The sequence below is a fragment of the Nannospalax galili genome, unplaced genomic scaffold (genome assembly GCF_000622305.1).
Source record: "Nannospalax galili isolate Female #2095 unplaced genomic scaffold, S.galili_v1.0 scaffold1750, whole genome shotgun sequence".
Classification (NCBI taxonomy): Eukaryota; Metazoa; Chordata; class Mammalia; order Rodentia; family Spalacidae; genus Nannospalax; species Nannospalax galili.
Genome location: NW_008329031.1, coordinates 973,423 through 1,000,381, shown reverse-complemented (window position 1 = coordinate 1,000,381; position 26,959 = coordinate 973,423). Strand labels below are relative to the sequence as shown.

At 39.0% G+C, this 26,959-nt stretch overlaps 1 protein-coding gene across 2 annotated transcripts in view; it reads right to left on the bottom strand.

Annotated features, from left to right (window-relative positions):
- Dync2h1 (dynein cytoplasmic 2 heavy chain 1) overlaps positions 1–26,959 on the bottom strand; it is a 273,560-nt gene that overhangs the window by 8,357 nt on the left and 238,244 nt on the right. For both annotated transcript variants that reach the window (XM_008829984.3, XM_008829990.3), the window contains 5 exons: positions 22,452–22,661; positions 15,251–15,340; positions 6,981–7,090; positions 5,952–6,033; positions 1,451–1,567 (listed from right to left, as the gene is read on the bottom strand). In XM_008829984.3, the coding sequence (XP_008828206.1) occupies positions 1,451–1,567; positions 5,952–6,033; positions 6,981–7,090; positions 15,251–15,340; positions 22,452–22,661 (609 nt within the window). The remainder of the gene's footprint in view (positions 1–1,450; positions 1,568–5,951; positions 6,034–6,980; positions 7,091–15,250; positions 15,341–22,451; positions 22,662–26,959) is intronic.

Sequence of the window (26,959 nt, the reverse complement as noted above, 5' to 3'; positions counted from 1 at the left end):
AAACCGTTATTGAATATGTCAATTGTGTTGTAATGATATGCTTCTAAGTATGTTGTTATTAAATAAATCATTTAGAAAAAATTACCAAAAAATACAACCAAATAGAAATAATATATGAAGCAAAATATTTTAAAGTCTCAATCCGTAGTCTTGTAAAGTCACAGTGCTTCTCACAGAACCTGGTAGAGCCTAGCTTTGCCCATGGCAGCCCAGCAATGCTGACCGGCGCTGTTCCTGTCAGGGCCATGGATGCTGCCTGGGGAACTCTTCTTTCTTCATTCTAAGCCAGCTACGCTCCATGCTCTAGTGCTGGGGCCCTCCTTGAGGGAACCAGTTTTGTCAAAATTTTTATTCTTCCATCATGGTCACTTATGGATTGAAATTTTATTTGCCAGAGAATTAGTACTTTATATAATTTAGACTCATCAGAACCCATCAAGTTCGTATCCAACTTTATATGATGTAGTTAAAGTTAAAGCTCTTGGCAAAGTCCATTCTGAACTTGTGGATATAACTTTCAGTTTCATTTACAACCTGAGCTCAAAAACCATGTAATTTTTAATTATCAACTTTTCAGTAGAAATTTCTGAAATACAAATTATCTTGATCTTGATTCTTCATCTTGGTTTTCCCCATTTGCCTGTGAGGGAACATTTGCCACATCTGTTAGAGATCTTCCCACAGTTGGGCATAGAACATGATTGTACCGGGTGTTCATACATGTCAGGCCTTGCCTTACACCAGACCATGCTCCTGATAAGCAGTTACAAAACAAAAATCTTCATTATTAAAATATTTTTCCACAGTGGAACCTGGAGGCATACATGTGTCTTTAAAAAAGCACATGCCATTGCCTTTAGCAAGAAAACGTGTGAATAGATGTCAATCCTGTATCTGATGAACAGCAAAACTATTGCTTACTATAAGAAAAATGTGTTCTCATTGGGAAATGCTGCATTGAATTTTCCAGTAGGAGTTTTGAGAAGAGCAAAAACATCTGAATTGTTTTGAACATGAAATGGAAGACTGTAGCAATAACTAGAGTTATTGTTCAGAGAGCCAAGAAGCCACACTGCTGCAAGGCCATGTCCTCACACAGCACATTCATTTTCTCCAGTGTCAGGCTGAATTTCGCTGGCCAAGGGAGCACATGAGGGAGGGGGCACAGCGCACGGGCACCATGCTGAAGACAGGACTGCGATACATGGGGGTTCTTAATATGAAAGAATTTGCTCTAATGATATATATTTTTCAGAAATCAAGTGTTTCCCAAACAAAATGCTTTAAAAGTGTTCTTTGCCTCTTTACAAAGTATTTTACAGATTTGTACGTATGCAGATAAAATCTGAAAACAAACAAAATCTCATGTCCTAAGACTGTCTTACTCTAAACACAGAATCCAAGAGTGAACTGATAATGTTGGAAACCAGGCCCATCCCAAGGGCTTCACCTGTGGAATCCAGCCCATGTAGCAAGAGGGCACCGAGGACACGCTGGGGGAATCGTGCTGGTTTTCTGAAAGCCGACTGCCATCAAAACTGCATCCTTCCAGTAACAAGCCACTGATCTGCACGGAAAGGTGGAAAGTGTTACAATGTGTACTAAATGCCAGGTACTACTTTCTGATCTTAAGATCAAAGGCAACACTGTCCTCTGTAGCTCGGCATCCTGAATGCTAAAAAATAGATTCGGGCCTTTTATTTAGAGATAAAACCTAACCCAGGTTGACTGAACTTTCTTCAGACTGAATTCTTATTTTTAGCTAATATTTTAGGAAAAACTCAATGTGACAGACTATATAACCACAGGTGCCTTGGAACTGGATTAATAGAAATTAATGACAAAAGCCAGATTTTTTTTTCCCCCCACGAACAGTGGGAAGAGAAACCTAACTAAAGGACAAACGTGTTCCGAGTGTACTCTAACATCATCTTTTAAATAATGCAACAACATTCATGACTCTAGTTAGTGCTGCAGCCTTACATTTCATGTTCAAACACTTCATGTTCAAACACTATTCAGATGCTTTTGCTCTTCTTAGAACTATAATTGGAAAATTTAATGCAGCATTTTCCAATGAGAAAACTTGTTTTTCTTATAGTAAGCAATAGTTTTGCTGTTCATCAGATATAGGATTAAAGTCTATTTACACATATATTTTCATTGCTAAATTTCAGAGTCAAGAGAATGTTATGTGCTGTTTTTAAGACATATATGTATGAGTGTAATTGAAATATTTTTTACCCTGCTATGCAGAGCTGAAAAAATTTAAAAAAGAGGAAGAATATAGCCCAAGGTAATGTTAGTGTATATAGATATACAGACTCTGTAAGATACTTGAAAAATAATATAGTTCTTTCAGGAATGTTAGCTTCATTCTTTGATCAGTTCATCAGTTTTTTCAGTGCTAACCTACCCGATGTAAAGGGTAGGTGGGCAGTCAGTATGTTGCATTCAGAGTTCTTCAACAGTTTATCTTTACAGCCATATCAACTTCCTCATGATACAGGTCTTATGCCAAGCTCAATGAACTTCCATAGGACCTTCATGTTTTAACAAGCTATAAGTAGACTCTGACAAGATGATTGAACTGACCGTTCTTTTACCTGTAACAGTGCAAACATGATAGCCATTCAGTAGAAAGTGCACAATGAATTGTGATCTGTTCTCAGGCTAGCAAGATGTTGTAGGGTCCTGTCTTCAAGAGTACAGTGGTGCAGAGGTTCCCTGTCAGGTCAGTCACCTCATCACAAGGACAGCTGATACTCCACTGGCCTTTGAGGCTTTGCTGGGTCACAAGGTAGCATTTTTAGAAACTGCCAGGCTGTTTTCTAAAGTGACACTCATATACACATACTGGAGGTAAAGGTTTTCACAACAATCTTGCCAGCACCTGTCTTTTGAATTATCATCCCAGTGGGGTAAAGTAGTCTACTACTATGCTTCAGATTTCATGTCCTTGATAGCTAATGATCTTTGTGCTTATTGGCTATCTGTGTACATGCTATGCCTGTTTGTAAGTCTAGTTGCAAGTCCCTTGACAGATACAGACTCTGTGAGTATCTTCTCCCATTCTTGTGGTACAGTTGATTTCTTTTAATTACGGCCTAATGGCACTTTATTTTAAAAAATATTCTCAGCTGCCTTAGAAACAGCCCTCACTACATCAAGCTTGAGTGCCCAGTTCTTCTCAGACTCCAAGACTGTGTGGTGTGGCTCTGAACACTGTACAGGGTATTCTGCATTCATCGTTCATTTCAAAGCACAGGCTGTGGGATCTAAGTGTTCAAATGTTCCAATTCCTTCTTTATAAGATACAAGAGTGTCTACCTGAGATGATTGCTCTGAAGATTAACATATAAAATATATCAGAGATTAATGTGTTATCAATAAATTGTACCCTTGTTCTGGCTTCAAATGGAGTTCTAAGGAAGGCTCCAAACATTATCCTTATTACTGAAGAAATAACAGTTCTCCAGACAAATGGCCCAACTTTTAGTCACATCCACGCTGAGCCAAGGACCAAGTCACTACAGGACAGAGATGCTCCTGAAGTAGCAAATCCTGCCCCAAACTCAGCCAGACAAAGGTACACCCTCCCAGGGAAGGAGGAATGAAAGCAGATGCTAGGGTATCAACCCTTTAGCTAATGTTATTCATTTACCCACTAATTCTTAGACATTTAAAATGATTTTATATAAGCCACTGGGCTGGTTAGCTCAGTTGGTTAGAATGTGGTGATAATAAAATTATTTTATATAGAAAATTCACTAATGTGAGGAAGAAGGAAGTTTAATAGTACTTGGATAATTCTGATCAAAAGCCCTCATAATACTTAATTTTGCAATTTTTCCTAGACACTTGTGTCCATTTTATCATTTCAGAAGAGGGGGTGTTGAACACACCTCTCTGAATGCCACACTTTCCCTGTTGAGTAAACAGTTCTTAATGAGTGCATTATATATGCACTTTGGGGGTGTGCCCTGCGTTGATGCAGCAGTTTGTTTTGACATCAGTGCAGTCCTGAGGATGACATGCTGTTTGCAGGCAGAGAACCAACTGTGGGAACTAGAGCCCATTTTCTTCCATTGTGTTAAAAGAATCACATGGCTGAGAATATCTGCTAATATCTACGGAGTTTAGTGTAGTTTTGCTTGTTAGTGGAGGGTTTTCAATTTAACAAATAGTCATCAAGACAAAACCATTCATACTCAAGTTATTCGTACTTGAAAATGTGATATAAGCATATTGAAAAAAAGTAAAAAAAATTTAAGTTAACAAGGAATTCCAGCTTCAAAGCCACTGACTTTGAGAGAGAGTGTATCAGGCCAACCACAAGTGCCTGAGTATATCCCAAAGAACTCCTGCAGCCCCAGTGTATTCTGAAAGGGCTCCCTCAGCTTTAGAAGGCTTTCATAACACACACAGTTGGTACCTACTGTATATGCCTTGCCTTTCCTGGTCCTTCTCTTGCTATTATCCTGAATTTAGTTTTACAAAATTGACTGTATGTGTCCATAAGCAATAATCTACTGCTGTTGTTTCCAACTTGTATGTAAAGGTTCACATGCTTTAGATTAATACACAACCCATTTTCATCATTGATTTTAAGGTATATTCATTTTTTCCTAACAACTATATTTCGTTTTATTAATATACAAATTATTTTCTGTTGAGTATTTAAGTCATTTCTAATTGTTCTTAAAGCTCTGATTTTTTTTTTTAAATCTTCAGAAATCCTGTATTTTTCTGTTTTTATGTCATCAGCATATCCAACCTGTGCTTGTGGGCCACATGTGGCTGAGGATAGCCGTGGACGCAGCCAGATACAAAATGGTGACTTGGTTTGGCTCTTGCTAAAGCAGCCCCTGCACCTCCCTAAGCAGACATTTCTATGCAGGTGCAGGTGTATTTTGGACTCTGCTACATGCACCTGTCTTTCCTCACAGAATCGTCCTTCATTCTCAGTGGCCACAGTTTAATAATAACTTGTGGCAGGCCACTAAATACGGTCAAAAATCAATTCTATCAAGAGTTGGGGTTTCTTTTCCAACCCTGAATTTAGGCTCAGCTTGCTACTTGCTTTGATCTATTAGAATGTGGAATCAATGCCAGGCGTTGTGGAGCACTCCTTTAATCCAGCACTTAGGAACCTAAGGCAGGTGGATCTCTGTGATATGAAGGTCTTCCTGGTTTAGAGAGAATTCCAGGCCAGCTGGGGCTATAGGGAGAGCCACTCTCAAAACCAAGCAAAACATGGTGTCAAGACTTTAAGCAAATTTCAAAGGTGACCTTTAAAATTGCTTCGCCCTCTTGGAATGCTGTCCTGGGACCCCCTGCTAAAGAAATTCTAGTCTGCAGGAACATAAGCCTCTGTGTAGAGAACAGAAGTGCTTGGGCATAGCCAATACCAGTTAGAGATACTGGGCGAGGCTCACATTGACCTTCCACGGTAGTTGACCTGGATGAATATGACCCAACAGATGCAGAGTTAATCTGGGTTCCAGAATTTAGAATTGTTAATGAAATTGCATTTATTAAAAATTGATTTGGGCCGAGTATAGTGATATATGTACTCAGGAAACAGAGGCAGGTGGATCTGTGATATTGGGGCCAGCCTGGTCTACACAGTGAGATTCCAGGTCAGCTAGGGCTATAGGGAGATCCTGCCTCAGAAAACCAAAACAAACTGATCTGGATAACCTGCTGTCTTTTAAAGTAAACACATTAGACTCATTAATTGCTCTCCCGTAATTAGAAAAAGGCACCAGTGTGATTATGATTTAAATGTCCATTTTTAAACTGCATACACCTGGATTTTCCTTTTTCAAATTATGTATTTTATGTTGTATTTCATACAGTTAGAATGAAATTAGCTTGTATAATCAATCTCTCTTGATCTTACTACTATAAAGATAGGAGACTGCTAGTTTAGACATTTTAATGAGTACCTTAATTTGCAGCTTTGCCTCTTGAAGTCGACCTTTCCAGGAGGCCACAAATTTAAGACTGTCCACAGAACAGCTCATTGCCCTGTAAAGGTAAAGCATCAAATTACAAAGAAAAAATTCTGGGGGAGTGGGGTGTGTGCGTGTAAAGTGCAGCTGTGCGGCATGTGCTTAAGCTTGGAGGAGGCCCTGGGTTCTATCTCCAGAGCCAAACCAAACCACATGAAAACAAAATCCTTAGGAAATAAATTAATGAAGATATATTCTTATTTCATTTTTAAGTGAAATAAATAAATGAAGATAGATATTTTGAAGTGAAATAATCTACCAGATTCTGTATATCTAAGATTTTAGTGCTGGTTGCTTAGGTGTCAGTCTTCCTTTGAGATTACAGGATTTTCATGGAGAAAGCCTCTCTTGGACATTTTTACGTTCTCCATTTTGATCAAGATTTTCAAATGTAAGCACATAACAGATATTCAGTAAAGGTTTGACTGAATAATTACAATGTCCTGTGATAAAGTGAAATCCCGGAATCACAAACCACCAACCCTTATTCAGATACCTCACTATATTCTAACCTGTTAAAGACTACGGTCTGTTTCATACAGTAAGCCGGGTCTGGCAAGAAAATGACCTTGACCTTAACTGTCAGATCCTTCTCATCAAGAGGTTTATCCAGAGTAGTCTAGTAAAACTTCTGTAAAGGTACAAATGTTTTCCTGCAGTCAAATGGTAGCCGCCCGTGGGCATTAATCACGTTGAGCTTGGCTAGTGTGACTGAGAATCTCAGCTTCTAGTCTTAGTTAATTTAAATGGCCTCATACAAATCCCTGGGCAGCACAGGTCTGGGTAAATACATGACCAGACTTTCAATTTCAATAAAGCTATGCTATTGAGAAGAGGTGACCGTGACTGAAGTGAAATACTGGGCACATGCACCCGTCTGGTTTTCAACAATCAGGCACTGCACAGAGGTGAAAAACAGTCTAATTACCCCCAGGGAAAACAAGTCACTCCATTTCTAACTACCTTGCAGTTTCCTGGCGAAGAGCATTGAGGAATGTATCTGGATGGAAGAGTTCAGACAGGTCAAGTGTGTCAGAGAGAAGCGATTGCTTTTCGGCTTTATCTATCCAGCTCTAGAGGAAGAGGAGAGAAAACACGTGAGTGTATACCTATCCTTAGGCCATTTTCAACGAGAGTGTGATGCAGTTAGTTTCCAAAAGCTGTGACACAGTTTAAGAAAAAAAAAGATTTTCACCTTGCATTGCAAAGTCTGACAGAATAATTTGGTATATCTATCCACCATAAATAAACTTCCTTTCACAACCTTTTGGTAGCAAAAATCTGGTCAAAATAAAAATGTGAAAGCTTGTGCTGGGTATGGTCTGTCACTCATTCTCAGTGTGCTCGGCAGACACTGAACTTGCAGGAGATCTCTAGAGTCCTCAGGACCCTCACAGCACAAACTGAAGGGGTTTCTACCCTCCCAACCAAGCATGATGTTAATACCCATGAAGAAATGAGTCCCTATCAGCAGCTTGCTCTGAGCAGTCTCAATTCACATCATCATAATGCTCAGGAAGTACTGTAAAAGTTGCTACTTGCAACAAATAAAAACAGTCTTGGACACGTTACTGTACACTTACATCCAATTTCATGTTTAACACTGTGCTGAAGTTGGTGTCTGCATTTTAAAAATGAGAAAATGGCGTCACGGTGAGGTCAAAGGTCAAACAGCAGATGTTAACGTCAAGAAAAAAACTCAGGCAGCCAAAGTGGTTTGTTTCTCCGCAATATTGCTCAAAGGTGCTAGTGTGCCCTAGGAGCTAGCTTACTGATGTTGGACTTAGTCTATCATTTCAGCTGGTGCCAAGATAGCAAGGCAATAATATCAGCCACTAACAACCTAAGAATTCCCATTTACACAGCAATTTGTTTTACATGATATAAACAGTCCAAGAAAAACTGTTTAATTTGTTCCTGCTATGTTAATAGGAAGGACGTGCTTCGTGCTCTGAAACAGCCTATTTTATACCTAAGCAAACTCATCTCAGGCTGTAAGGAAAGCAGTTACAATCTCCAGAGCTGCTGTTTGCATCGTTATCTCACTGCCTTTGATTAGTTCCCCAATCCTATGACAGATGCTCCTGGATCCTTAGAGTGCACATGTACTTATTTTACAAAGGAAAATATTTTATTCTCAGACATTATACTTTACAAGCGATTCTTAATTATGCACACCAATTTTTTACTTATCAAATTTATCTTTCAATGAGTTATCTTTTTAAAGGAATAATTCAATATATATTTCCAACCACACCATTATTTCATTAATATCTTAATTTTGGATTCAAATATCCTAAAAGGGTTGTTGCCAGAAATGGATGTATATGTGCTCAAACTAATTAAAAACTAGAGAGAGTGGCTGATAATCAGATTTCCCCTTCATTAAAGTTCAGATTAACATAATTATAGTCAAGGAGGGAAAGTTTCTTTGGTAAAAATGTTACTGGAAAAAATAACTTGTCTACTAAGCTTAAAGTTAGATTAATACGATCGTACCATTTGATAAGATTCAAATAACAGTTTCTTAATTGTATTTCTTGAATTGTATTAACATTGAATATCAAACTTCACAAGGGAAACCTTACATTTTCCCACATTTAAACTATACTTGTACTGATTTATTAGCGTGGCAATAAAGAACTAAGCACCATTATTTCTAATAAGAAATATGCACAGTCAAACTGGAGTCGCAAGAAAGCTTTAGCGAGCATAACTATACAGCAAGAATGTTTCAGTTAATGCTTCTCCTTGAAGCATCTCTTGGGCTGTAGCCATTGAATGATTGGGCTTTAGAAAGAACATGAGACCTCTAGTCTCACCTATGGCTATGAATCTTCATATCTCTAATTCTTCAAATGATGTATAACAATTATGGAGACAACTGCATGCACAGCCAACAGAAGGAGTGACAAAATGGGTGGGCAACTTCTTAACTACCAGACCAGGGAGAAAACAGGCAGGGCAACTCCCAGCTGAGGCCAGAATGAACCTTGAAGGTGCTAGAGTACAGTTCCTTTACTATAACATAAGTGAAATTATTTCCCAAAGTGATGTGGAAGAATTTTTTAAAACTGCAATATTTAGTGCTAGTTATGAGTTAATGAATTCAAACAGTCTCTTAGAAGCATGTGGGAATGACTTTTCTGGGATCCAAGTTAATCATATTTTTGAGTCGGTCTGTTTTCCGACTGTGCACTCAGCTTGTTTAAATTTAACTAGCCTTTAAGAAAATCAATGTAATCAATTTTACTATGCTTTGGATTCCCAACATAATCAACACAAGCTAAGCTGAATACACAGTTTAATCTTTTGAAAAAACATTATTTTATGTTATGTGCATGAGTGTATTGCCTGAGTGTATATAAGTGCACCTATGTCATGCAATGCCCACAGAAATCAGAAGAGGGCGTCAGATTCCCCTGGAACTGGAGCTACAGATGACTGTTAGTCACCATATGTGGGTGCTGGGAACTGAACCTGGGTCCTTGCATGAGCAGTCAGTGCTCTTTACCACTGAGCCATCTCTTCAGCCCCCATAGCTTTAATCTTACACCATGTTCCCTATTTTTCTTTCCTGACCCTTACATGCCCCTGATTCAGAACAACATGTTTGCATAACATGTGGCCATTAAACTTAAGACCATCCATTGGAAATAGTTATGACCTTAAACAGTGTGTTTCACACAGTGTGTTTCACACAATTGTTGAAAGCAGCACTTGGGCACAGGTTGAGGACACCTGGTTGTTACTTTTTGTGCTGTTCTGGGTCAGAAGAATCTGGTCAAGAGACCAGTTCTGAGAGAAATCAGAAGGAACGGTTCTGAAAACAGACTGGGCTCACTCTTGGTTTAAATGACTCCAAGAGTTAGTTTTTCTTTACTGTGGCACCACCTCACATTTACTTAATGAAAAGAACTTACTAGCTAGATATGGTGGACAGAATACGCAAATAACTGACAAAAGGTGGAAAGTGAAACTCTAGGTTAAAAATAGTATCTTATCAGAATTCCACTCCTTTATGAGGAAACAAGGCTCTTCCCTCACAAATATATTATTTGATCATTCAGTTGTCATACACATGAACTAGCAATCATAGATCTAAAGCAATGAATAAGCTGATGTAATTTTGCATTTTAAAATAGACTATGGTCCCCAAAATAAATGTTTCATGCAAATAATAATTTTGACAACTGTTATCAATGTGCCATCTTTATATTCTTTTCTTTCAAGTAATTTAGTATATTTGGAGGCTAGGGATCTGAGAATAAATTCACCCAGAACTAAAATCTAATTCATCCAAGATAAAAATAAGTACCTGGAGTCATTGCTTTGTCTGGAGCAAATGAAACACTAAAACTTATTAGCATGTTAATAGCCCTATGTGTAACAAGCTCTTCAAGTCACTGGACAAATGAGGGCAATACACTGAGCTCCTCATCAGCAAGGCAGATACCAAGGATGACAAGGGCTAGTGATGCTACCACTAGACATGGCCATTCTTTGAGCTTCATCTTATTCTGGGCCTGAGCTTGTTTATACTACCATCCATCATTCAAATTGGGCACATTATATTTACAAGATACATTAACCACTGAAAAAAAAGAAAATTATAACTGTTCTTCCAAGTCTACTCAGTGGGTTTTAAGAATGAGACATCAAGTTTGGAGTCTAAGATACAACAACTGATTTTGACTAGTTTCCTGGAACGCAATTCATTTTGGTGTCTACGAACCTTAAAATGTTTTTTTGCCCCATGTACTCCATATTAAGGTTCTTGGCTAACTTTAGAGAATTGCTTTAGTAATATGTGCTGAATATATTTGAATATTCTTGGTACTCAGTTAATCAATTATATTGACTAAGTCTTTACTGTATCTTTTAAATTTTAATGTACTGTTTAGACTTTTATACAGTTAATTTCCAACTTTATTTCTAATCATCTTGTTTGATCTATGGATTATTTAAAATTGTTTACTTAATTCTCAATTCCTTTGTTACTGATGTTTAAGCAGTCTTCCTCTTTCAGATCCATTCAAATATATCATCCTATCAGAAATGTCTTTCCTAACTCCACCAGCTTACTACAACAAAAATGTACACATTTTCTTTTATACCTACAGCTCTCCATGTTGTTAAACAGGAATTAAGAGAAACAGAATTGGTGGTCAGATATGATAAACTCGTATTTTTTTTTCTCCTCTGAAAATCTGTCCTAGAGACTCAATGATGCTGTTTTGCTGAGGAGTTTTCTAAATGAAATTTCAAAGAAATAGTTCATTTCTCTATGTTCAAGGTTTTAAGACATTAATTTCAACAGAATTTGAGAGAAATAAGCATCCCTCCCACCATTTCCCACGTCTCACCTCCATCACACATAAGATAATGCAGGGGCAGCAGACACCACTCTGGCCTACTCTCTGCACTGGGGATCCAGCTCTTGTAAACTAGGTAACAGAGGCTACATCCCTGAAGAGACTGACTCTTCACTCAGCAGCCATCAATTGCCAACAGCTCCTCAGACAGGGCTGGGATTTTTTAGCTTAACACAAATTGTTCAAATAATTTTATTACTAAGTTTAAAGCATTTCTTACTATTTGTTTGTTTGTTTTTGTGTTTGTTTTTGTTTTGAGACAGGGTCTCTCTGTAGCCCTAGCTGGCCTGGAACTCACAATCAGATCAGAGATCTGCCTTCCTCTACCTCCCAAGTAAGTACTGGGATTAAAGGTATGTGCCACCAGGTCTAGCTAAAATATTTTTTAAAACCACTCTTCCCAGCCAACTAGTCCAGCCTTGGAAAACAAAAGAAAAGTGAGGAGGGACCCAATAGAGGGATGCTTTTGAAGCCCTTGTCAAGAAACGCCAATGGACTCTAATATGAACATTTGAAAATTGCCCTGTTCTGACTTTTTTCTAGTTCCCTGTCTAGAACTTGTAATGCTAATTACTCTTGCCTTTACTTCTCCTTCACATCTCCTACTCATGATTCACGGACTTTCTTTTCCCCTTAGAGACAAGAGTTATGCAATTTGGGAGTCTTTTAGATAGACCCACTGAAGGGGTACTCCAATGGCGTCACCCTGAGTTCAGCATGGAAGAAGCCAGAGCGGTCTGCGTCCCTATTCCCTATCAGCAATTTGGGTAACTTCTTCAGAGGATGGTGTGATAAGAATAGAAGGTAGGAATTGGCTAGGCAGTTAGGGTAAAAAGACCCCAAAGAAATGTAGCCAGTTTCTTGGCTAACAGTCAAAATGTCCTTGGGCCTGTTAGCAACATATTCTGTTCCAAAGCCTAAAAATGTCAAAAGTATTTGGGAGCGTGTATGTAACCCTTAAAAGATTTTAGGGTTACCTCTTCAGAGGGGGGAATGTTGGAGGGGAGGGAGTGGGCATGGGTTTGATCTAAACACCTTATATACATGTATGAAATTCTCAAAGTGTTTGTAAAAATTTTTTTAAAAACCTCATCTGAAGAAATTTTTAAAAATCAAGATTTCAACAATTTCCAATGACAAAGTTATCCTGTAGCCACCAGTCTTTGAAAGGGGAGTGCCTATGGTGTGATTACTGCATATAATGCCAATAAATGCTACTGCAACTTTATAAATATGTTTTATAATGTTTTTTGAAAAGCCAAGTCTGGCAATGTGATTTGGCAATACATGGGTTCTGGGACACAGCAACTTTCATTAAGAGTCTGAGGACATGGCTCAGTGGGTAAACTATGCATTGTATGCATAAGGACCTGAGTTTGGATCCCAAGAACCGACATAAAAAGTCAGGCACAGTGGCATGTTACTGGAGGCTTCAAGGCCAGCCCTGTCTAGGCAATCTGTGAGCCTTGGGTACAGAGACTCTGTCTGAATAACATATGGAGAGTGATTGAGGAAAACACCTGTGGTGGTTTGAAAAAGGAATGTCACCCAGCAGCTCTAGGTATTTGTATACTTGGCCCCACCTACAGAGCTGTTTGGGGAACATTAGGAGGTATGGCCTTGATAGAGGAAGTACTTTACAGCCCTGCCCCATTTTCCAGTTTCACTATCTCTGCTTCCTGTGCCTACTAGAAGATACAAGCACTCAGCTTTCTACTCTGGCTGCGTCCCCACCCAATGTAGTCTTTTTATAAGATCATGGTGTTTTATCACAATGATAGAAAAGTAACTAATAATGTAGCTGGTACCAGAATGTGGGATATTGCTGTGAAGAATCTGACCACGTTGATTTTTGTAGATTGTGGAAGACTTTGGAAGTTTTGACTTGAAAAACAGTTGAATGCTATATGCAGAGCTTAATGGGCTGTTTTAGTAAGAGGTTCAAAGATAGTGTTGAGAGCAGGATAGTTCCAGAGGGAAACAAAGGATTAAAAAGCAACTGGCAAAGAATCTGGCTTCCATCTGCCCAAGGCCAAAGAACCTGCCTGAGGCTAAATTAAAAAGTAATGGACTAATTATCTTTGGCAGAGGAAATTTTAAGCCAGCACAATATTGAATCTGTGGTGGTATTAATGAAAAAAGAGCAAGTGGAGAGAAATAAGCAGAAAATGTGCAGTTTAGAGAGGAGAAGAGCACTAGGAAGCTTAATATCTATAGCCAAGGTAAGACATGGAGATAAGGAGATGGGAGACATGAAGGAGTGCTCTCCAGATTTGCACTTGAACAATGGAAACAGTACCCTGATGGCAAGATTCCACACAGCCAAGTTTCCAACTTGAGAAAGGAAAAGGCCTAAGGAGTTTTCTGCTCCTACAAAACCCCTGATAGTAATGTGGATGAAGGTGCATTCCAAGCTGGAAGCCAACTTGGCAGTGCCCTTCATGTGCTAATGGCTTTAGAGGCATGGACAAGGCACTAGTGAGGGGAGTCATCAATTCTTCCTCTGTGGTTTAAGAGAGCCACTGAGGCCAGGCAGTATATGGCAGAGGAGTCCTTACCAGAAAAAAGTCACTGTGAGGCTATTGTGTGAAACTGTGAAGGTGAAGTCTGGCTGGCAATGGACACCCTCAAGATGTTGGAAATGCCAGAGTTGGGAGACATCTGCCAAGGGGAGGTGTATATATGGAATAGTTCCAGCTCAAGAGAGAGATGTATGTTGCAGGCAGCAAAGCTAGAGGGACTGGGCCATCTAAGCCCATTGGAAATTAAGTCACAGACATTAGACATGGAGCTATTTGGACCTGATGTTTGCCCTGCTGGTTTTTGGTCTTGCAGTGGCCTGGTATTTACTCACTATGCCCCCATTCCTCCCTTTTGGAATAGAAATCTGTTTTCTGTACCATTGCATGTTGGAAGTATGTAATTTGCTTTCTGACTTTACAGTACCAAGACAGTGGGAAACCTCAGAGCACCTGCACCTGCCAGCTAATCTGCTGCATTTGTCATGCACTAAAAAAGGTCCTGCCTCCCTCTGTTATTTGTTCAATTTTTTTCACAGTTACCTACCTGGTTTTCTGTTGAGGAAAAAAAATACCACCAATTTGGAAAAAATTAAAATATTTTCCTATAGGGAAAATATTCTTTAAAGCCAAAAAGTCACAATTTTGAAATGATTTGTTATCACATGTATGATTCATCTATACTACAGTTGTGTATTATAAAAAATAATGAAAATTGGGGGCTGGAGAGATGGCTCAGCAGTTAAGAACACTGGTTGTCCTTGCAGAAGACCTGGGTTCGAATCCCAGCACCCACATGGCAGCTAACTGTCCATAACTCCAGTTCCAGTGGATCCACCAGCCTCTTTGGTCCTCTTTGGGCACTGCACGACACGGGTGCACTTACCTACATGCAGGTAATACATGCATACACATAAAAATAATAAAATATATATATAAAAAAATAAAATCCAGGGTCAGAGAGATGGCTCAGCACTCAAGAGCACTAGCTGCTCTTACAGGAGACCAGGGTTCGAATCCCAGCACCTGCATGGCAGATAAAAATAGTCTAACTCCAGTTCCAGGGTAATCTTATGCCCTCGTCTGACTTCCACCAGCATTGCACAACATGGGTGCACATACTTACATGCAGGCAATACACTCATAACAGAAAATATTAAAGAAATAATGAAAACCCAGAATTGAGTAGAAGATACCTTTAAAAAAAGACAGTGCCACAAAAATTCCTAATGTCAGAATATAAATATGTTTTGTGTACACAATCATGTCATCCTCACCAAGATTGAGTCTGTATGCCACAGCAGGGCCACACCTGCAGCTGCTTCATCATCAGTCTTACCTGAATTGCGAGAGTGCGAGCTACCAGACCCCTCAGGTACTGAAGGGGGTCTTCTGGGCCTTCCCACTTGCTCTGCCATGTGAGAGGACACTGCAATTAAAAAGGTCATATGAATCTTTCACGTATAGTATTGAATATAGGAAACTAACATTATTGTGATAAAGAAATGTCCTACATTAAACTATGTATGTCTGAATTTATTTCATTATCATATTCCTGTTTTGTTTGATTTCTTTAAAATTGATAATGTTTCCCTACCAGGATTTTCTAGCTGTAAAACTTCTTAAAATAATAAACAAATGTACTTACTGTATAAGAAATTAGTGAACCATGTTTTCTTGGACTAATACTTGGTACATAATGAAATTAAATTAAAATTGAAAATGCCAGTGAGGCATGGTAGTACACACTGTTAATCTCAGTGCTTGGGAGGTAGTGGCAGGAGAATCTCTGTGAGATCAAGCCCAACCTGGTCTGCCCAACAAGTTTTAGGCCACCTGGGGAAACAGGGAGCGCCTGTCTCAAAAAAAAAAAAAGTTCATGTTAAAATTGTGAAAGATGAGTGTCTGTCTGGTCCCTAAGAGTTTATATTATACGTAAAGCAGCACAGTGATGAATACAGCCACAAATCACGCTGAGTTAGATGGTATAAGGAGAATAAATTGAAGAGTGAACCCTGAATAAAAATGACTAAGATAACTAAGAACAGCACTTTATAAAATGTACCTTTCTAGTAGCTGACCTCTGTTTTAAGAGTCAATAAATACAAATCCTCTATAATGTACTTCTGTGTGCTTTCTGGCTTTTCACATAGTATTTTATTTAGAACGGTAATAGCAAAATAATTTGATACCCCCAGTCATCTGATTATGTGAGAAAATAATATAAGTTAGAATATATTAATGATCAACAATATACAGAAAATTAGATTATGTAATACTCAAACTTCAAATACAATTACATTAGAAACTTAATAACCATTCATAGAAAAAAGTGCTAGAAACATGACTGTGATTTTAAAACATGAACTTAAAAACGATGTTGTTATTGAAGGAATTATAAAACAAAGTAAGTCCAAAATAGGTACAAGAAGAAATATAACAAATATCACAGTAGAAATAAATGAAACAGGGGCCTGAGAGATGGCTCAGTGGGCAAAGGCACTTGCCACCAAAACCAAGGACCTGAGTTCAATCCCACAGATCTACATGGTAGGAGGTGGGCACTAATTCCCCAAAGTTGTCCTGCGACCTTCATATGCAAGCCATGGGGAGGGGGGAACGAGAGAGAGAGAAACAATAGAAGAAAATAAAAGAAATGAAACATGAAAATTTAAAGATAAAACAACAAAATAGCTATTTTGAAAACAGAACAAATACTCATTAGAGTAACCCAAAAGACACAAAATTAGAGATGAAAAGGACAACTGACATTACATAAATTTAAGGAATCATTAGAGAGTTATGTACAAGTATGTGACAACAAATGGAAAATTCTAGAAATTGTCCTAGACACAAAATTACTGAAAAACCTTAACAGGGAGGGAAGCTGTAGCCTGGGAACTCCTTATTCCTCCAAAACGCAGTGAGGCTAAGGGAAACGTGGGCAACTAGGGGCACCCTGGGAAAAGGGGTGGAGCCATGGCCATATTGGAACCCAGGGAGAGAAGCCTGGGGTGGCTGGCCTGGTGTCCTGCCCATCTCATGGGCTCCGCAGGGCGAGATGAGGCACTCAGACCATGGCACCATGTTGGCGAGTAATGGAGACTATGGGTGGGGCTTGAATGGTGCACGGGTTACGAGAAGCCATTTCTTTGTAAGTCACCCCTCTTCCAAATGTCATACGAACTATGCAAAATTCAAATAGGATGTCTCATGTCAGTCTGTCAGCCCTAGGGCCTCAGGGGGCAAGCGCAAGTCTCCCAAGAAGGGGGAGGGAAAAAATTTAGTGAAACAGAAGCCTTCCAGACTCATGCTACAAGACCAGCTTTATCATCACCAAAGTCAAATAAGCACACCACACAAAAAAAACCAAACTACAGCACACCATCTCTGTTGAACAAAGTAACCTCTGGAATCCAACCACATCACAAAGATTACACTGTGATCAAGTGGAATTTATCCAAGGGATGCAAGCCTGGTTCAACAGATGTACAACATCCAATCAGTAGAAGAAATACAGATATACAGAATTAAAAACAAAACCAAATAACCTCAACAGATACAAAAAAACAGTGAGTGAAATTCAATACCCCTTTATAATAAAAAGACAAAAATGATGGAAGGAACAAACCCCAACATAATAAAGTATAGTATACCTTCACAGATTAAGTTCTAGTGTTCCACAGCAGAGTACCTACTCACAATTTATAACATGATATATATTAGAAAGATTACAATGAGTTTGAAGGTTCCTGATTCAAAGACATGCTGTCTAATAAGAAAGAAATAGTAATTACATTGACTTGGTCATTACACATTGCAAACGTGTTGAATTATTACACTGTGTCTCCAAAATATGTATAACTATTATAGCAAAAAACTCATTGGAAAAACGTGAGAACTGAAAAGCCGTTTTCTGCTGTCAATTTCCACTCTGTCAATACTATTTGACAGACAATTCTGTTGTCCACACTGAACATGGGCCACACACTGATCATTTTCTCGAAGGGGACTGCACAATGTGGTGTTTTTGCCACAATGTCTGATGCTCCTCAGTTTGAACAAGTTAATGGCCATTTAGCATTTCCAAGCAGTGTGCTATGACAAACTAAAAGGTCAGCTCTATAAAGATTCAACTACAATCATGTTAAAAAAGCAACACAACAATTTCTAATAAAATGATAAAGTCTCATGATTATTTTGGATAAATGACAAAGAAGTTTGTCAGTTTCTTTCAACTTTGTTACATCTTGAGAGCCTGTTCTAACACGTAAAAGAACAGTATTAATGTTCTGTTCATTAAAATACTGTTTTTTTCATAAAAGAAATAAAAACAGCAGAGCTTTAGGTTATCGCCAGTAGTTAATTTAAAAGTCATTAATTCTCAGCGAAAAAAAATTCCTGTTCCAATCAAGTCAGGTACATTGATGAAAATGGAAAGTGCTATTTTAAATTACATTAAGTAGTATCACATAGTACAGAATTGCCAGGATTAAATGTAATAAAAATTAAACTTTTATTCTGAAACACATGGGATAGTAAATTATCAACTTTGTTAAAATGCAATGATCTTTCTCTTAGTGAAAGTCAGCCTGCTCAACTGAATTTCATCAACACCTAAAGCTGTCTCCAAAACTGCATGTGCTTTGTGAAAGTTTTCATTCTTTTAAAGAATTTTAACAAAACTTATTTTCACATAAGAATAAAAGTAATGTTATGCACTGAGGTTGTATTTCCTTTGAGTGTGTATGTGTTGTATGTACAGGTATGGCCGAAGACTGATGCTGGGGCGTCTTCCTCAGTCGGCCTTCACTTCACTTTTTCAGAGTTCCCTCACTGAACCCGGAGCCCACAGCCTAGACTGGCTGCACAAGAGCTCCAGGGACCCAACTGTCCTCACCTGCCCTCAGCACGGCATTATGGATGTTGGCTGCTGCCCTAGCTTTTCATGTGAGTTCTGGGGATCCAAACTCAAGTTTTCACATATGCATGGCACGTATGTTACCCACAGAGCTACCTGCCCTGTCCCAAGGCTGTATTTCTTAATTCAAAATGTAATAAAGAATATTGAAAATATTTTAATTAAGAAATAGGCCATTCAGTTCATTTGCTGTGACTGTTGCTATATCAAATAAGGGAACACTCCACAGACCTTAGCAGTTGAGGGAAAAAGAAATGGTATTATAAAGGATTTAAAATTTATGACCCATTTATAAAATAGTTTGGTCTTAATTAAAGAAAGTATTTAATATAATTAAGCCCTTAGAAGCCTTTCATTTTTTATCATCAGAATGGTCTAAAACAAGCCATATGTCAGATTATCATCACAGAAAATGACTGAAAGTTACTCATTTCTTTCAGATGTTCACACCATATGTCTCCCAAATGGTTAACAAAAGCAAAATGAGCAGCCAAGTTGTGCGTGTACACGTGCAGATTAGACACACCCAAAACACTGCTGCACGTCTAGGAATCTGAAAGAAGAATCAGAGCTGTTACTGCAGAAAGAGGTAGGTGAAGTGGAAAGACACCAGTGCGACCTAGAAATACTGGGCCTGGATCTGTGAAGACCTGCAGTCTAACATGGGTACTAGACAAAACCATGCAGGTGGGGACCCCTGAACTAAAGAGAAAGGCAAGCCTCATAGAGCTGCACACACATACACTGTCTGGCTCTCTGCAAAAACCACAAAAACACGAGGAGAGATCCGGAGCCTGAGAGGGTGCAGAGACTGCAGTCCGGACGCCGCTGGCCAGTGCTGTAGTTGGCAGATAATCATAAGAGAGGCCTTACAGTCAAACCATTTAGCTGCAGAGAAAAGAAAGGAGCCTAGGAATCTTTCCAAGCTCGAAAGCCTCCCTGTCTCCTCGGCTATGCGAGTGACCACCATGAGATACAGTGTGGGCTCAGGAAACCTTGTGATATTTGTAGACATAGTGCTATGTGGCAGGAAGGGTAGCACCCACTCTGAGGGAAGGAAAGGGCACTTCCAGATGGGAACTGTGGCCCAAGCTCTGAGAAGAGTGAGCCTAAGAGTGTGAGAGGGTGAGCAGGGACAGAGCTTGGCCTGGCCAGAGGAGCAGAGTCACCCAGGGTTCCGGCCTTCCCCCGCCAGTGCACATTTCTTTGGCCATGATTGCTTTCTACACTCTGAGTCCCAGAGAGACTTGGTAGAAAGCTAGTCTGCTCAAGGTACCATCCACCTGAGGTCCTCAGGCTCAGCCTGCGGGAGCCTCAAGTGTAGCCCTGGCTCTCTCCAAACTGCCAGGCCCGGACACTGAAAACAGGCAGGAATTTAGCCCGACAGCATAGTAGTCTGCACTCCGAGAGGAGCAGAGCAGGATTGAGCTGCGGACAGTTCCTTCTGCTCTACCTAGATTGGGATTCAGAGAGAAGATGAAGCAATACGCCCCCTACCCAGTGGACTGAGAAATAACTACCCCACCACCACACAAAGCACAAATCAATGCATCTGCTTCCTCTCTCTGCAGGAAGGAGCCTCTGCATTTTGCTCTGTCTATCTGTTCCGTCCTTTACTTTTTCTGCTGACTGCATGGCCTCCGTCTGCGTTTATTTCATTGCACTGCATTTCCCTACCTATTCTCACACCTCATTCCATGTACTTTCTTATCCTGATGCCCCTCTTTTCCTTTCCCTATTCCTTTTTCATTATTAACACATTTTCCTTTAATAATTTTAAACTCCTGCCTTATCTATATGCATCATTGTGCCTTTCTTATTTTTATCAGCGAAGAACTGATATTTCTAATTTTTTCCATGTGTTTAAATATGTGGTTTGTTTTGGAGTTTTTATTGTTCCTACAGTGTGCTTTCTGTCCTCCAAGTGGCACAGGGCATTAAGCCCTCAGGAGAAGGTGGCCCATTCATAAGCCTCCAAGAGGAGTGAGAACACCAGCACAACACATGAGCAAAGTGCAACACAGAATATATACCTACACATATATTTATGTTTATTATATATAGCATAAAGTGTATGTACTAATTCACATAATGTGCACATATAAATAGGTGTGTGCATGTATGTATGTAAGCCAAGATGGTTCCTCCAAAAGCGTACAGTTAACTAGACCTGATGAAATTGAAAGGGTTCAAGTGAACCTGGACTGAAACTTTAAAGATTTAATTTTAAAAATAATGTAACCTTAAAGAGGATTCATACAAAGAAATTAATACAGGAAAGAATTCTATTCAAGATTTGAGAGAAAAAAAGAGAATTTAGAAAAGATTGAGATTCTGGGGAAAAAAATAATAGAAATCTTGGAAGTGAAAAGCTCAAAGAAAAAAAACCAAATGAATTGGGAAGAATCATAGACTAGATCTAAGAGAAGACTTTCAGGAAAGACTATCAGGACTTGAAGTTGGGAAAAAGTTGAGAAATCATTACACCAAGGCAGAAATTTAGAGAAGCAGGGCTGGAGGGCTGGCTCAGGGCAGTACGAGCCCTGCTGCTCTTCCAGTGGACCAGATTTTGGTTCCCAGCACCCACGTTGAGGCTAACTACTTTCTATGACTTCCGTTCCAGGGAATATGACTCCTCTGGCCTCTGTGGTACCTGTACTCATGTGTGCATACCTACACACAGGTACACACACACGTACACAATTAAATGAAAAAGAAAAAGCAGCTGCCTCCACAATTTCTAAGAACTCTAGGCCATGATCAGGAGACCAAAAAAGAATCTAAGGAGAACAAGAGATAAAAACCAAAGGAACAGAGAACTTAGTCAAGGAAATTGTAGCCAAAAAAATTCCTAAACCTAGGGAAAGACATGAATATCCAGGGACAGGAAGCATTTAGAATGCCAAATAGACATAAAACCCTGCTGAAGAAAATTCATCTATTTTTGTTCTGCTATAACTGATGTGAAACACATGGATTTAACTGTTTTCTAAAATGGTCCAATTATCTATCAAGAGAAGTGTTGATTTCTCTTTTTTCTGCTGAATATCCCTCAATTTCCCACGGGGTAACCAGCTTTCTCTTAATCTCTCCATTCATCCCTAGTTCCTCTGTGGGCATTTGACTGAATCCCTGGGTACACACACCTGGCCTACAGAATTGGCAAGGGCACAGGCAAACTCACAGTCCAAGTGTTTTGGAGCAAAGCAAATGCCCCAAATTTTTGCTTCAGTTACTAGGAACCCATTGTTTTTTTTTTTTTGGTTTTTTTTTTCTAGTGGAGTTGAAACTCAGAGACTAGAAACTCCATGGCTTGGGCTCGGATAGGTACCATCATGTCCCCAAGACTTGCCCCAAAGTGAAATCAAAATGGATTTCATTATATACCTAATAGACAGCCAGAGAGGTAACAAGCTGAGATCCTAAAGACAATTGCAAGCTGCCGGTATAATCCTTCCATAGACACTGCTGTCTCTTCAACCAACGAAGCTCTATAACTTCTACCACTTTGACTTCAGTTTTCTGTTACTGTTAACTACAAGATTCCTGGTCAATGCATGAATGAAGGAAAGCCCCTCAGGTAATAGGATGAACATATACACACTGACTGTGGACTTACCTTCTGGTTTAATAAAGCACTTGCCAATTTTTGTACTTCTGAACTCAGTAAGGTAGTTCCTCTGATGACTTTGCTGAGAGCAGCAAGGGACTGATGAACACTCTGCACTAAACGGATGGCATTGAACTGTTCAAGAATGATGAATGACAATATTGGAGATCCTTGTCGATCATCAGGAGGAGACACTTTCTGATGAATCAGGTTTGAGTTCTAAAAGAAAACGGTCATATATTTACTGAAAAGTAACATTACTGATATTCCAAAGCATGGAAAAAGTTAACACTTTTCATGATTCTATGTTGGTTTAAAAGTGTTTCTGAAATGCTCTTGATTTATTAAAGGGCAAATTAAGTCAGCAAATATGCAGAAAGGGATTTCTGGACCTCACCAACTTTTAAAGCAGTACATGGAATGGAAATTGAGAACAGTAAAAAAAGAGTCCCACCGAGAAGCACCAGTCAAGACAGCAGAAAGACAGAAGAAGAAACAGAAATCCAAGCAGCCACCTCACAGGCAGGCTGCTACCCAGAGCTCCTTGTTCCTGGACCCAGATCCACTTATTTCTGGACAAATACAGTGTATGAAGCTAAATTTTTTTACAGCTGGCGACAACTATTCATTTCATGCCAGATTATTTTTATCAAATTATTAGAAACTTAAATTATTAGGAACAAAGGCAGTCAGGTTTTCACGTTTGTTTCCTTTAGTTTAGCTGCAAATCAAGCTATATTACTTAATTGAGAAAACTGCCCTACCAAGACAAGAGTGTGAGAATAATTTAAATCGGAAGTGCTCAAGAACCGGAACAGCAAAGACAGGGAAGCATCACAGAAGAGCTGGTAAGAGAACACCACGGTGGCCAATAGACCATTCTAGAAGACGTTCAGGAGGCAGCAAGGGAGAACTCGTGCAAAGGAGCTTTCACCTGAAATATACATTACTCCATAACTGAACGGGAGAGAAAAGGAAAACAAACCCACACTCAATCTCATTAAGGCACAACTGCAGAAATCCAAGGCAGACACATCTTAAAAAGCAGCGAAATTTGACCTCTTAAAAGCAGTAAAAATCAGAAAGAGCTGTGTCTCATTCTGCCCCCACTTGGCACAATGGCACAACAGCTGCTCCCACAGAACGTGCCCCTTAGGGTAAACTAAGAACCATTTCGGACAAAATTTTATCACCAAAAGGCTCATCAGAAGTAAAGTGATGCCACCAGATACCCGAGGTGGACGAAGGAATAGAATGTGCTACAGTGAGGAGGCAGACCCAAGCAAAGGCTCACCACCAGCAAAAACGGACTGAGGTCTATACCAGTGGCTAAGCGTCAGGTTGGAGTTGGCATAATGTCAGAAGCTTCCTGAACTACCTGGGAGGCAGGAAAATAAACCAAGTTTAACTTTGATAAGCTAAGGAGATACAGTTAAGACATACCTGGTAACTACTAACAACTACCACTTATAAATCAGGAGAGAAGAAATAATCAGTGCGAGCATTGCAAAGGAGTGAAAGAGCAGGAAGAACACGAAACATCCAAGTTAACCAAATGCATGTGTTAACAAACACAGGAAATCTCAGTTACAAACAGAACTCAGCTATGACCTCTGTAAGAGCTATCCATAAAAGTAATGATTCACCATGTTAAAAGCAAAAGTATGAAGAACGCATCTATATATCTATCCAGCAAATAACAACTAAGGGAAGGCTGATTGACATTTACCAGGATCAGAACACAGAAAAAAAAAAAATCATAAGCCCTAGAACAAATCTATTGATGATAAACTTTCAATATATCAGGAAAAAGAATGCTGAAATGCTATAAATAAAATTTTCAAAAAACCCCTATGTGTATACACAAAAGGATTTAAACATTTAAAATACTTAACCTAAGGACACAATTTGGACACAACAGTCAACACAGAGGGCACACATTCTTTTCAAACATAATATGAAACAGTTTTAAAACAATGTCATGCTGGGCCATAAAGCAAGTCTCAACAAGTTTTAAAAGATCATGGGTAGGCTGACCATGCTCCAGAGGATGGACCCACACCTAGATTATTTGGGAAACACAAATTGAACTCAATGAACTTAAAAAAAAAATACAAAGGACCTTAAGTTGTGGGCCACAGGAAGGCAGAGGGTAGAAATATAAAGAGATGGTGAAGGGCATTTGAATATGATATCAAAGGATATTGTATAAAATTCTCAAAGGATAAAATTATTTTCTAAAGAAGATAATTGCATAAGGCCATGTTCTCTGATTATTCTGTAATTACAACAAAAATCTAGAAAATATAATGAGAAAAGGAACCAATGGATAAAATTGTATTATAGAAGATGGGATTATAACCTAATTTAGTAATGAGCACATACTAACTCATACAGCTCAAACATATTTAATACTAGTTGTGAGCACTTAAGAGAAAAAGAAGAATGAGTGAATTAAACACCCAAATCAAGATGTAGATAGAGCATCAGAAAAAAAAGAACAGAATAAAACCCAGGGAGCTTGGGATAGTAACAGGCATGCAGGATTTCGGGTGGGAGGCAGCACTTCTCGCCTCTGAATCAGCAGCCATTCTATGCTGTGTACAGCATTGCGATGCTGACTGCAAACTCAGGTCTAAGTCCTTGGTAGGTTCTGCAGAACTGGGGGAAGGGGCCTTGTTCTTCATACAGAGAGTTCTCCTGAGTGTCTTCCCAGCACTGCCCTTTGCAGAGGCACAGCAGCCAGCACCAGGGATTGTAGCACACCTAGCATATGTGCCAGAAATTTTCAAAGAATGAAAATCTTCTAAAAAGAATACAGGTGCTGCTCCTATTAACTATTTTATTTTAGCACTTTAGATTTTAATTCTAATTAATATCAATTCATTTTTTAAAATTTTATTATTTTATGTGTATTCGTGTATGTAGGTAAGTGCACACGTGTTGTGCAATGCCTGCAGAGGTCAGAAGAGGCTGTCGGATCCCCTGGGACTGGATTTATGGACAGTTGTTAGCTGCCATGTGGGTGCTGGGATTTGGACCTGGGTCTTCTGCAAGAACAACCAGTGTTCTTAACCACTGAGCTATCTCTCCAGCCCCCATTCTTTTGAAATTAAGCTACTGAGTATATAAATTTAATTAGAGAGATATACAAATCTATTTGTCAGTACAGACGCAAACACCATTTATGGTTGAACTCATGTTCAAAAACATTTTTCTCATAGAAATTCTAGAAGCCAAAAGAGACTGTTTCCTAGGCACCCACTGTCACAGGGTAATTTAAATGAGAATTAATGGGAGTTCTGGAGCTATATAAGTAGGTGTAAATTGACCAGAATGTCAGTAATTTTCAATAATTATCACCATCACACAAGTTCTAAAAGTCACTAGGTGAGAGCTCTTATGTAATAAAAATTTTAAAACAAGAACTGACATTTTCAAGTTCATGTATGTGGAGTGTCAGATGAAAAAAGTCTCTCCTGCAATATCCTTTTCTGCATTTTAGTTTTTCAAATCCATGTTTTACAAGTTTACTATTTTTGTTGTTGTTGTTCAGATATTAGGGGAAATAACAAAAACGAGTTGTGTGTCTGATAATGTGAACAATGTCAGAACGCTACAGCTAGCGTAAAGTACAGTTAATGTGTAACTAAATGTTTGTATATTACATAAAACAACTTTCATGAAAAAAATTTACAGTCACTAATATGGAACTAAAAATTCAAAGACAGCCTTAAGCTTTAAGTATGAAAGTCTCAGAAACACTGGAAGGGTTTGGTGTACGAACGTAAAAAATTCACAAAGTTGTACAGAAAAACAAATGTCCACTACATGTTTGAGCCTAGTTTTTACTAGATCCGCCCAACACCCATGTGAAGAGTAATTCCACTTTTGAAGTGTCTTTTTGCCTCTTACTCTAGATCCACACAGAACACTTGGCAAAAGCTCCAGCTAGTCTCATAACCTCACTTCTTAATTCCCTTTCATTCCTTGAATAGCTTCTTAAACTAACCCTCTCTTTCCAACATCAGCCATTTTGCCTCTATAGAACACAGATCGCTGTGTATTCCCTCTCCAACTCCCCATTAGCTTTGCTCAATTCCTATGGCTTAAGGAATCAAGTGTAACTGTTACCATATGACATGAAGGCCTCTCCAACCTGGCCTGGTAACAGAGATAGCAGACTGTCCCTTCTCCCTGGAATAACATCCCATCATTGAGAATTCCTAATGTGTCAACAGAGCCTCCAAAAAACATCTTATTTGACTTTCCTTTTAGTAGAATTAACAACTCACTCACTCGGACATGAGACTCACTTTACTTTTTCATGTGCTATTACAATGTCTAGCATAATCACTAATGCAAATAAGCAGTGCTTAACACAGTGTGTTGATTATCATATGGTAGTCCTTCAATCCATTCCTGGTAAATGAATCAATGGATGAAGGAAAAACATCATTCTTTAATCCAGGATAAAGCTACCAAGAATTACAAAGTGATTCAACTATGCTCTGGTT